We start from the raw sequence: 13,063 nt of genomic DNA, 5'->3' as shown, positions 1-13,063 counted from the left end.
TACACACAGCCAGCCAACGCCATTTTGTATATTTCCTCCTCAGGACTTCTGCCCTTGATATGACTCCAAGCCCAAGCCATTTCATGGTTCCAGGTCATAGCATGTCGATGGATTCCTTGCCATACCAATAGCTTGTTCCATACACCTGCAACATAAGTACATTCAAAGAACAGATGGTTGATGGATTCATCCTTCACATTACACAGTGGACTGGGTAAATTTTTTCCTCATTTTACCTTAGAAGAAATTTTTCATTAATGAAAATGATACATAAACAGAGTAAACATTTAATGGAGATTATAACTTAGATATAAATAAAATAAAGTTCGTCAAATATCCCTAGTGATTAATATTTTTTGTACAAGCATGTAAAAAATAAAGCCACAAATAATTTGACACATGAGGTAGTACTTTCAAATTGGAAACCACGAAAGTTCCACATCGTGGTTAGCGTCTAGTTTTTTTTTTTTTTTTTTTTCTTTTTCCTTTTTCATGTTGGCATCTATGTAGTGACTTGTTCCTAAACTTTTTCCCACCGTCCTCTCAGAAAACTCTTTAACAGATTCTTTTCTTTTTCTTTCCCATAACACAATAGAGATGCAAGAAAGACGGGGAATGATGTTTTATCGAATGTTGGAGAAATCATTTCATTCAAAGAGACACCGTCTATGGTTTCCACCCCTTACATCCGTTGATCTTCCTGACATTTGGATTCCCAACAAGGATACATCCATCAACACTAACTGTTAGTGCTGCTTTCCTTCCTCTATTTATTTTAACAGAACAACTGGTAATGCTCTTCGTATTTTCTTCATGTTTGGCTCACCTCTTAGCATATGTTTTCTGTTATTTGTGGTGGGGCCATCAATTCAATACAATGCGTTATGCTCTTTTCAGAATAGGGAGTCATTTAGTGTATAAGAATAGTATTGAATATGGTGTATTATTAATGCTGAAATTAGTCATGCTGAGGTCATTTCTTATCTACTGTTTTGTTTGGTCTAGTTAGGGCGGTTCTATCTTTAACCATGCTTATTCATGTATTAATAACTCTTGCATTGCTAATACCATGGTTGTATAAGAATAGTACTGAACCTGGTGTATAGTATTAGTCATAAATAGGTTGGAAAACACTACCAAATAAGAGATTAATAATATCAAAGCTAATACATTTATTATTTTCTCTAATACATTGCCTGTCCTTAAAGGTAGTATCCTGCCCTGTTGATCAAGCAAAAAAGAAGGTACTTTCTCTCGAGCCTTGGTGCTCGACATTTGTTTACTCATCTTTCCTGTAACCTTTTGGATCCCTTATTACAACCCTAATGTCAAATATAGCATGTGTTTGCTATCCTTCGAAGTGAGAAATTGAGAATAATGATTGATGGAAAATGGGCCATTAATTGAGTGAGAATCAGGTTTGGGGGGTGTTCGGAATAACCTGGAAGATAAAAAATATCAGCGTTCTAATAGTCTTAAGTAATTTGGTGTGTCTGGTAAAAAAGTTCAAGATTTCTGTGGTCGTAGTGTGAAAGATTGATATCATGCTGTATTGATAAACAACAACAACGCCCCAATCCTGAACGAGTTGGGATAAAGTTGATTGATGATTTTGATGGTTCTGGCTGAGTCATATGCATACCTTGTATATCTTTTAGACGCCAAGTTTGCTGTTACTAGCGAAATCCTTGAGTAAACAAAAAAAGTGTGCTAAAACATGGCTATGTTTTCTTTAGTGAGATCTAAGGTTAATGAGGTTCTTTTCTCGTGGGTGTGGTTTCGATGCCCTTGCAATGCGATTCAAAAAGCTGTTTGTTTTATACATATAAAGTTTCACTGATAACACACTAAGATGGTTTAGAAAATGTATATAATGTGATTTAGAATGGAACATTCTAACTCCCCTATCAAATCTGTTCAACTAGCCATTCAAAAAGGAATCTTCTCCTTACAACAAAAATATAGATGAAACATAAGAGATATACAGCAGAAAAAGAAGGCAGCAGGGAACTCGAAGGATAAATGTTCAACATCAATTATGGGGAGTCGGAAGAGAATACTCATGGACTGAAGACAACCTTTGCTTGACTAGAGGTCAAATTAATTGTTGGTATGTGAGGGGATTGAACTCCAGCAGGAGAAGAGATTATAAAGTTACTGATAAATGGTTGGAAAACTGATATATATTGCTTTCAAGAACCGAAAATTCAACACTAGCAAAAGGAGACAAAAAGACAGATCTGGTCCAACAGGTGGTTGGATTTCAGAGCTTTGGAAGCAATAAATAGTAGGGGAGGGGTAATCATTCTGTGGAATAGGCGTCAATGCGAACTAATTGATTGTGTTGTGAGTGACTACTCAATTTATGTTCAACTTTCAAGCACTGTCAATGGGTTTAGGTGGGCTATTTCACCTGTTTATGGCCCACATCAGTAGGTATGTACATAAGAACACTTTGAACTGGCCACAGTTAGAGGCTCTGGCAATCTCCTTGGATAGTAGCAGGGGATATCAATGTTACTAGATTTTTGGGGGAGAAGAAGAACAGCACAAGACTCAGTTCGGCTACGCAAGAGTTCTCAGAGTTAATACAAGATATGGAACTTATCAATCCTCATCTCTGCGGTGGTATCCTTACTGTGATTAAATGTGACAATTCAAATTTCTCCACAGATTGGGATGACAGTTTCAGTAACATCAGACAATTTGTTTTACGGAAAACAACCTCAGATCACAACCCAATTTAGTTAAGATGTGGCAATTGGACAGCGAAAAAATCCAACTTCATGTTTGAAACAGGGTGACTTGAATCTGAAGGATTTCGGAAATGGTAAAAGATTGGTGGGATTCCTTTGGAAATTAAGATGCTGAAACTCAAATTTAAAGAATCGAGTAGAGATACTTTAGGCAACCTGGACCGAAGAAAGAGGGATGTGCTTAACAAATTAAAGTACTAGAAAGTGTTGAGGAAGATGGGGTAGTCAATGTGCAAAAACTTGAAGCGAGAGCAACCTCAATGATAGAGCTTCAAGAAGTGGTTAGACACGAAGAAATCTCACAAGATTGCTTATGTTAATAGAAAGTATAGCACCTTGATTAATTAGAGTGAATGGGGACAGGTTGATGTTCAAGAAATAGTTAAGAGGGAGATTATTAATTTGTATAACAACTTGTACCAGGGAAGTGAGAGCTGGAGGCCAAAGTTCAGACCTGACTGTTCCAAAATTTCAGAAGCATTAAAAACCCTTTTCTGTTGATGAAGTGGAAGGAACCATCAGTAGTTGTGAAGGGGAAATGGCTCTCACCTTAGATGGGTTCAATATGGCTTTCTACAAGCATTGTTGGTCAGTGGTGAAGGATAACATTATGGCTGCAATCAACTTTTTCTATCAGACAGGGAATATGAGAAGAACTTTAACGCTTCTTTCATTGCCCTAATCCCTAAAAGGGTAGGTGCAGTGGATATCTAAGAATTCAGACCAATTAGCTTGGTGGGGAGGTTCTACAGGATGTTGGCTGAAAGGTTAAAGAGGGTGATGAATATATTGGCTGCGGACTCACAAATGGCATTCGCACATACCCCATGTCACTCCACCATATTCCCAACAAAGTGTTAAGTCATCTGGACAGGATAAGGAGGATTTTCCTTTGGCAAGCAAATAGCATCGAGCATAAATTCCACCTGGTAAAGTGGCAGAGGGTCATTTTACCAAAGCACCAAGGTAGACTTGGAATTAAAGACTTGGCAACTCACAACAAGTGCCTCCTGATGAAGTGACTTTGGAGGTACACACAGGAGAAACAGACTCTGTGGAGAAAGATGGTCAACGCAAACATGTTACTCAAAGCCATCGGTGTTTTGTGTTCATCATGGGGTGTGTGTGTGAAAAAACATATGCAAATTATGGGAGGAATTCTCAGAGCTCCAGCATTTCACAATTGGGAACGGACAACAAATCAAATTCTGGAAACATAAATGGCTTGAAAATTCAATCTTGAAGCATGATAACCACACTTTTTCAGATTGCATGTGATCTTGACTCTACAATCATCTATAACAAAAATGGCCCCATCTGGAACATTATTCTAAGGAGGAACTTACAGGATTTGGAGGTGGTGGATTTAGTCAGAATGTTAGATGCACTTGAAGGCATCTTATTGAATGAACATGATGCAGACAAATTCAAATGGGGTGGCACAAGTGATGGAAGGTATACTGTGAAGGCAGGGTACAAGTTGAATAAGGATTTCCATGGAAATCAATATGGAAAATCAAACTGCCAGCCAAGATAATCTGTTTCAGTTGGACTGCACTTTATGAAGCATGCCTGACTCAAGATAATCTTGTCAAAAGGAATTTCCAGATAGTTAGCAGGTGCTTTATGTGTCAAGGGGAAGCGAAACCAATACTCACTTATTCCTGCACTGTACAGTTGCTACTGATATTTGGACATGTTCTGCTCTGTTTTTGGTATTAGCTGGGTCATGCCACTCAGTATCAAGGAAGCTTTCGAGAGCTGGGTAGCTGGAAAGTTGATCATACCATCAGAAGTATCTGGAGAATGATACCTGCTGGTATCTTTTGGAACATCAACTCCTGATCACACCTAAAAGCTAACACTCTTCTGTATTTATATAGCTGGGAAAATGCTAAGCCTGTAGATTCCACAGAAAACTTTTTGAACTTTGTTAGCACTTTGTACCTAAGATAGCATATTTGTAGAGTAGCTAACAGGTTTGATTTTGCTTTTTGATGCTACTATGTAGCATTCTGTTCCTACTTGTAATATTGCATATTCTTGATGCCATTTAATGAAACCAATTACTTCATAAAAGAAAAGATTGTCAATTACATAATAAAGTAATAATTCATCAATCTTTCCCTAATAACTTGTGCACTGCACATTTACAAACTAGTAGCCGCTGTATTTATCACAATACGAAAAACTATAGTGTGTTGTCACCCTAGTTTCAAGAACTATCTTTTATAGCCTTAAAATTGTTGAAGAACTCACTTATAACAAAGAATTTCCTGAACTTCCAATGGCATGGACGAGAAGTTAAATAATGTCAATTGGTCTACTCCGTGGCCACCTTCCTCATGTTGCAAAGTAACTACCGTGATATCAATAACGCTGTGAGAATGTACATATGAGAGTGCACTTTTAGTTGTTTAAAAAAAACTATGATGTTTTTTTCGGCTTCTGTTGTATTAGTTTGTTTAGCAAATTTGTTTGTGAATGAATCCTTACGCACATTATCTTTGGTATAAAAGCATACTTAATATTTTACTGTTGTGTAAATAAAGCAGCTATTGGGCAAACAGCTAGAGTGCTCGAGGGAAAGCCGATTGCAAACAATATAAACTCTCGGATAGCAGCTGAAATTTGTGAAATGAAGAATAGGATTGGAAAAACTCCAGGTTTAGGTGTTATCCTTGTGGGTGGAAGGAGGGATTCTCAATCTTTTGTCCATATTAAGGTGAAAGCTTGCGTGAAAGTTGGAATAGCACCATTCACCGTGGAACTTCCAGAGGATTGCAGTGAAGCTGAATTACTTGATGCTGTTTCAAGTTTTAATGAGAATCCATTAATACATGGTGTAATTGTGCAGCTTCCTTTGCCAAAAGTAATTTACCCATCTCCACTTCTCAGCTGAATCTTTTCTTTATTTCTTTATTAACTTCAAATTATATTTTCAAGCTTTTAAAAGCACGGCTCCTTTTCGATTTAGCTGTTTTCAGATTGTTTTTCAGATGAAACTATGTGCTCATGCTGCTTTCATTGTGCAACATGTGCCCATATATCACGATCTCAAAAGCACATAAGTTTCATATTACACTTTCTTTGCCCTTAAACTGTTGTTATGTGTTTGCCGTGTAATCACATTTAGTTAGTATTCTCACCCACTAATTTTCCTCATCCAATCTTTCATAGAGTTTTGTTCCTTTCTATTAGAAAGACATTAATCAAGACTGATTATGTTGAGCACTATGAATCCATATTGGCTACTTATAAGGAGCAGTTTCTTTCAAGGGAGGGAGATTGATCCTTGTGAAAACTTCTTTGTCAAATGTCCCGCTTATTGTATGTCACTTTTTGTGATGCTGATGTCCATTGCAGATGGAATTAAATTCCTAAATGGGAAGGAAAAAGAAAATCTAGTAAAGGTTTTCTTATCATATTGGACATTTAAGGTCCACCATTTCTTGTGGAGGATTGCGAGTCAGGAATCATTACCTTTTTAACCAAGCCCTTCTAGGAAAATGCTTATTAAAATTTAACATTGAGGAGAATGAACTGTCTGATAAACTTAAAAAAAAATTGATTTTGATAAGGAGAGAGGAAGATGGATCAGTAAAGAAAATAGGTGACATTCTTTTTCTTGTGGAAGGGGATTAGGAAAGGTTAGATATAGTCCATTCACATTTCATTCAACGCGGGGATGAGAAAAATAACTTTCTTTTGTTGGGAGGTCACGCCGTGCAAAGAAGGGATTTTGAAGAATGTATCACCATACAAAAATATTGTCGACAAAATTTGCCGATTGGGAAGCAGTTACTATTCACAATTTTCAAATTGTTCACCCCCACAAATCCGAGAAGAGGCCTTATCAAAAAAAAAAAAGAGAGGAGAGATAAGATCAGGAATTGGATCCATGTCATTTTATCTTTTTTATTGTTCCATAATATTGGTATGCTTTTGGAGATTGAGACAACTTGAATAGGCAAATATCCGACAATGGTTATGCTTTCCATGATGCGTTCCTCGAGCTGTGTTATTATTATTAGCAGCAGTGGCAGTGTCGTGGTCCTCATCACTAACCTAGAGAAGGATTTTTCTCCTTTGAAAATTAATTGGTGCTTAATGGTCCTAGGAAAGCTTTTCTATAGTTTTTTCCCTTGCTTGTAAGGCTTGTTTGGAATCACCTAATTACTGTGGATAATCTTCATTAGGAGGAAGTAAATTTTGTGGATGGGTGCATTTTAGTGTGAGAGCTAAGGACACTGTACACTACACAAAATGTTTCTTCATTGTGATTGGGCAAACAACTGTCATTGATTAATTCTCTCTTTTGGCCTAGAAGCACTTATGCATTGTCCGTTATCAGAAGCGCGGGAGTTGGTGCTTGGATGCTTTAGTCTTATCAGTTTATTCTGTTGGAAAGAAATAGAAGACTTTCTGTGGATAAGACAGATCTGTACAAGTTTAATCTCACTTCATATCTGCCCTTTTTCTTTGGGTCATGGAGAAAACAACCTCATCGCTCTTAAATCTGTGTGCTTTTGAACATTTCTCTTTGTGCAGCTGATAGGCATGTCTCTCTATTCATTGTTGTTGTTTCTATCATGTATCTACTCTTTTTATCCTATTGGGTTTGGCTCCCATTTGATGCCATATCACGTAGTAAGTCAGACATTTAGCTATTAAAAGTGTTGTATTGGTTCTTCCCTAGATTCTTCTCCAGAATCTTCATGTTCGGATGATTTTCCTTTTTGAATTTAGTCCTAAAGGGTGATCTTTAGCATATTCTAACTTTGGAATTGATTTATGGGCACAGCACTTGGATGAAGAAAAGATTATAAGCTATGTGAGTCCGGAGAAAGATGTGGATGGCTTCCATCCGACCAATATGGGAAATCTTGCCATGCGGGGAAGGGAACCATCATTCATCCCTTGTGCTTCAAAGAGTTGCATTGAGTTACTGCTCAGGAATGATGTGGAAATCAAAGCGAAAAATGTAGTGGTGGTGGGGAGGAGCAAGCTTGTGGGGTTGCCCACTTCTTTGCTAATGCAGGTAGACCATTTTCTTATACTGCCAAATTGGAAACTATTATCCTTGGCTTGGTGCATTTATAATGCGCAGAGGCACCATGCAACAGTCACTACTGTGCATGCATTTACTGGGAACCCAGAGCAAATAACCCGTGGGGCTGACATATTGGTTTCAGATATTGGAGTTCCAAACATGATCCGAGGGCACTGGCTGAAACCAGGGGTTATTGTTGTTGATATGGGTGCAAATTCAGTTGAGGTAACCACTAGCAGATATGTTGCAAATACATGCTTGGATTTGTTGTGCATGCTAAATTGACTTTAGATTCTTCTTTGGCAATTTACACTTTAGTTTTTTATGCATACTAGTGGTACAGCCTACAATAGTTCCTTTGTAGATATCTTGGTTCACACTGAGCAGTTACCTTTTAAATCTTAAGTCCTCACTTTTCTAATTTCTCTATTGTGAATTATGAGTGTCATTCTTTATATTGATAGCTATGGTCTTATGCAGGATACTAGCAGTTTGCAGGGACATTGCCTGGTTGGAGATGTTTGCTATGAGGAAGCCATAGTGAAGGCCTCATGTACCCCTGTTCCCGGAGGTGTTGGACCCATTACAATCTCTATGCTCCTTTCCAACACTGTTGATACTGCTAAGCGTACTTACAGGCACACCCAATAATTGGTTGCTTTTAATTTTAATCTACCAATATTGAGGACACTGTATTGTTTCCAGCAGGAAACTCCCGAGGTATGTGTTGGGTCCCACATCGAGTATGGGAAGGGAATTTGAACTCTTTATATGGTCTTGGGCAATCCTCACCTCTTGGGCTAGTTTTTGGTGTTAAGTTAGGCCCAATATCCATTTCTTTAATAGAATGGATCATAACCACAATCATGTTCTGCATTTCACTTTCCACAATGTTGCTCGGACTTTTCAAAATAATCAACAGGTACGTGTCGTATCCTACAGAGGATCCTCCACGGTGTGACAACATTTTTGATGAGTCCGAGTGACATAGCTCCCTAGATAATCTAAATTTTGCATACTCTTGCGACTGGTAATGAAATTTTTGTTTCTTCTTCCCCTTGTGTTCTAGGCAAAAGAGGAAATGAGTGGGGTACATAAGAGCCCAAATTGACTTTCGAGATTCTTTGTTGCACTTCCAAGATTTCTCTTTCAGATGTACAATTACCTGATATGCTTTTCAATGATAAAATAAAAAAAGAGACCTGAAATAATGTATTAACTTCTTCTAAACTCTATAACAACTATATGTTTGGGGAATACATATAGTCACCTACAAAGAAGGGGAATGCAACTTTGTTCTATTTGCCGCTTATGTGGGAAAAATGCAGAAACAGATAGTCATCTTTTCATGCACTGTAAGTGACTGCACAACTATGGGACATCTTCCTAGCATGCCAATGAATACACCGATATCCTGGCACAACAGCTCAAAAGGAAGATGGAATATGATCCTGGACAGCATATGGTGGATTAAGGAAATGAATCTAAGATGCTTTGGAGGCAAACACAACCCAGTCCAAGAGATAAAACTTAGTTGTATTTTGCTTTCTCATTTTTGGTGTAAACAAGAGTACATTAGAAGACACCGAGTCTCTACTACTAGTCCTAGAGTCTCTATAGAGCAGTAGATATTGTTTAGTCTAGAATTTTTGCGACATACTCTCTGTAAATATGGTCCTCACAGCCTTTTGTGATTTTAATACAAATTTGTTACCGTATCAAAAAATAAAATAAAAATAAAAACTACAAGTTTGGGGGTTTTGTGTGACTTATCCAAGCAGCCGTAAGATGTATACCCCCTTATCTATGAGTCCGACAATTATCTTGTGTAATTTGGTATAGTTTAGGAAACAAACAACAACAACAACATACTCAGTGTAATCCCAAAAGTGGGGTCTGAGGAGGGTAGGATGTACGCAGACCTTACCTCTACCTTTACGGGGTAGAGAGGTTGTTTCCGATAGACCCTCGGCTCAAAAGAGAGTGACCAATGCAGGGATGTATACCCCCTTATCTGTGAGTCCTACAATTATCTTGTGTAATTTGGTATAGTTTAGGAAACAAAATCTTTGGTAATTCTAATTTCTTGAGGTAGTTTTCTTTTGAGAGTAATCTAGGATATAAAGCAAAATGTATTAATTGATTCTGTCAGTCCAGATTTTACATATTTTCTGTTGTACCAAGTATAGCTATAAGGAGATTACCATCTAAAACAAACAAGCTTTTTTTGGTTTATTGTAAGGTCCTTTTGACAGGTAACAAACTTTACGAGTAGAACACCTAAATAGGGCTGTTACTCCTATACATGTGCACACAAGCCCAAATTATATAAGCAAAAGGATTTTCCCCTCAAAACAATTGTTTTTCCTACATTATTGAAGAAGAAACAAATTGCTTTTCCAATAGTTAACTTTCCACTTAATACTTTACAGATACTATCATGAGACACTTTTAAATGATCACCAGCAACAAACAAGGTGTGTACTAATACTTAAAGTTATGTGCAGTTGTTCAACTCTGATATGAAGTTAGAACCACTTTTTCCAATTCATAGTTAGAACCACTTTTTCCAATTCATTCTTTCTTTAAATTCAGTAATTTCTTATTCTGCTTTGACTCCTTGTGGTTGTTGGCTTCTATGTCTTATAAGAAGTCCCTTGTGTTTAATACTCTTCAGATTCCTTTTGGAAAAATGTTTCTAGGTGTGCAAGCCTTGTGATGTGCATCCGATGGAGGCTTGTGTCTTGGCTAAGTACCCACTATACTTTGGTTGGTGATTCCGTTGTTAACACTTTCTTTTCATTTCTGACATCAACAGGCTATGGTTGACCGCAACTTGGGTTCTGTAATATAACCGATATGTTTCCAACTGAGAAAATCAACCCACTTTCTGAGTGGTTAGCAGCATGGGAAGCTATCAGCAAAGAGGAAGAAAATACTTATTAGTTTTTTATTCATGTGCGGGAGGTTGGGGAAGATGCGAACCACTTAATAATTCATTTGGTTGTGGAATCTGTAACCTGTTCTGAATCGAATGTGTAATGCTGAACACTGGCAAAGACTTGTTTCTAAGTTGATATTCAGAAGAAAAAGGAGAAGAGCATGACCATGGAATCTGGTTCTTTTGACACTTGTCTGGACAACTTTGAAAGAAATGAATCAAAGAGTTCTTGAAGGAGTTTTCACTCCTTTACACATACTCTGAGAAGCATTCCTGTATTCTGTAAAATTTTGGAGCATTTGTTAGCGTAGGTGGTAGGGTATACATGATAATCATATTCTGTATGAATTTCTACTTTTATATAGCACTTGTATATGAGGTTCAACGTTCACACTATAATTTTGTCACTTTAACCACAAAAAAGGAAAAAGATCCTCAAAAAAATTCAACTTTTGATTGTGGCAGATTTAAAGTCTGTGCTCCAATCTTGTTTATAATGATAGTGAACCTTGCTTTGTCTTTCTAAAAAGGTCCTCCTGTACCTTAATGATCTAAGGCTGGTCATTGAAAGTAAAGAGATGTGGCGCCCTGCAGAAGTTTCCAATTGTTTAGGTTTAAGGCTTCATTTGTTTGCACTTAATGAATGTCATAATTTTAATTATTCATATCTCAATCAGAAAGTCAGTTTGTTTTTTAGGTCTGAATTTTAATCACCACCCACCATACTTAGGCACAACCACTACTACTGCCAATCCCTGCAATCAACCGTCACCAAACCACTAGTTACCATTTACAATCATCACCGCCAAACACAATTACCACAAGAAGTAACACCATTAGTCACCCCGATAGGATGCCAACCACGCCTTCATTATCAGTCGCCGCCACCAACTATCACCATCAACCACTATCACTAACCACTACAACCAGCCACCATCACCACTACTTACTAGCCACAACTAGCCAAAACCATCCCCAATTCACACCCACAACTACCACTGCCATCGCTAGCGCTAGCCATCGCCACCACTAACCGTCATATAATTTATTAAAAATATTTTGTTGATACAATATTTGAATTTAGTATTTTATGAAATTTTATTTATATTAATTTTTAAATTCAGATAAATTTTATATATTCAGATGTTGAACAAATAAACCGTCTTAATTATTTTATATTCAGATCTTAATACATCATCTTAATAATTAGATGTGCATTTAGATTCGCACATCTTAAGATTCATATGTGTATTCAGATTCAAACGTCTTGATCTTAATGAAAATAAATGAGAGTGTGTACTACCTGCAAAACTTGACATTTTGCGTGCAAACAAGAGTTAATGATACGAGGGATGTGAAACTTTAAACTAAAGGTGGGACATGATTTGGAAGGTTATACGGATGCGTGGGTAGTTGCTAGTAGTTTCGTGCGAGTTGAAAATGTTAATGTCACGACCCAACCGAAGAGCCATGATGGGCACCCGGAGTTAACCTGTCGAGCACCTCACGACTTACATTCCATAATCTATATCTAAGTGGACCACAAAGCTAACTCATAAGCACCATAATCTGTAAGGGCATAAGCCCAAGAGATATATGCACATGTAAATTCACTATCAAACTATGCCCATATATACAAGCCGACAAGGCTGCCAAAAATGATATAACAAAATGTGAACCGGAGAGGTCATAGAACGTCTAACTATGCACATCTGTCTACGAGCCTCTATATGGAGTGCATAACATCATAAGGACGGGACAGGACCCCGCCATGCCCATATATACACAAAATAATAGTACCAGCTGAACACCAGCTCTGGAACAAGTGGAGCACTCCTGTACAATCGCTGATAAAGCTGCCTAGGGGTTTAGTCCGTCTCTCTGTCTATCTGCAGGCATGAACGCAACGTCCACAACAAAGGACCGCAGTACGAATAATATACTGAGTATGTAAGGCATGGAAAACAATATAATAAAGACATGAAAGTAACAAGAGGTAAGAGGAATGACCTGTATAGCTGAATTCCTCTTAAGACAGATGTCATGCATGCTTAGCTTTAAAAAAAAAACATTTTCATACATACATATATAATACCATACCCGGCCATATAGGCTCGGTGTCATCATTATATCATCATCATCCCATATACGCGGCATCCCGCGTCCAGGGTAACATCATAACGTACCCAATGCAGTAGTGTGCACAGTAGGTGCCGTACCCAGCCGTCTATAGCGCGGCTCGGTGTGAGATAATAGCTATATATATAAAGCATGCATGAGAGTACAAAGAAAACTTACAACTATATCGGAGTG

The 13,063-nt window shown here is 37.7% G+C and overlaps 1 protein-coding gene across 8 annotated transcripts; it reads left to right on the top strand.

Annotated features, from left to right (window-relative positions):
- The first annotated feature begins 450 nt into the window (after positions 1-450).
- Positions 451-11,203, top strand: LOC132035408 (bifunctional protein FolD 2-like). Of its 8 annotated transcripts, none has more exons than XM_059425676.1 (6): positions 452-745; positions 5,309-5,628; positions 7,561-8,034; positions 8,290-8,529; positions 10,242-10,286; positions 10,628-11,203. In XM_059425676.1, the coding sequence occupies exons 1-4, from the start codon at positions 598-600 to the stop codon at positions 8,458-8,460; spliced, it is 1,113 nt and encodes a 370-aa protein (XP_059281659.1). In that variant the 5' UTR covers positions 452-597; the 3' UTR covers positions 8,461-8,529; positions 10,242-10,286; positions 10,628-11,203. The 8 variants fall into 8 exon arrangements, with proteins under 8 accessions (XP_059281662.1, XP_059281659.1, XP_059281656.1 ...); XM_059425673.1 differs by having other exon boundaries at positions 8,879-10,286; XM_059425674.1 differs by having other exon boundaries at positions 8,290-9,379; positions 10,031-10,286.
- Positions 11,204-13,063: the final 1,860 nt, after the last annotated feature.

This window comes from Lycium ferocissimum, chromosome 10 (genome assembly GCF_029784015.1).
Source record: "Lycium ferocissimum isolate CSIRO_LF1 chromosome 10, AGI_CSIRO_Lferr_CH_V1, whole genome shotgun sequence".
In the NCBI taxonomy this organism is placed as follows: domain Eukaryota; kingdom Viridiplantae; phylum Streptophyta; class Magnoliopsida; order Solanales; family Solanaceae; genus Lycium; species Lycium ferocissimum.
Note: the sequence above shows the minus strand (reverse complement) of the source record. Positions and strands in the feature narration are given on the sequence as shown.

What these genes read in the sequence shown, in the direction of transcription:
- LOC132035408 (XM_059425675.1), top strand. Translation starts at nt 598, where the DNA reads ATGCAAGAAAGACGGGGAATGATGTTTTATCGAATGTTGGAGAAATCA. An exon ending in TACATCCATCAACACTAACT is followed by an intron (nt 746 to 5,308) that starts GTTAGTGCTGCT and finishes GTGTAAATAAAG; the next exon opens with CAGCTATTGGGCAAACAGCT. An exon ending in TGGGTGCAAATTCAGTTGAG is followed by an intron (nt 8,035 to 8,289) that starts GTAACCACTAGC and finishes GGTCTTATGCAG; the next exon opens with GATACTAGCAGTTTGCAGGG.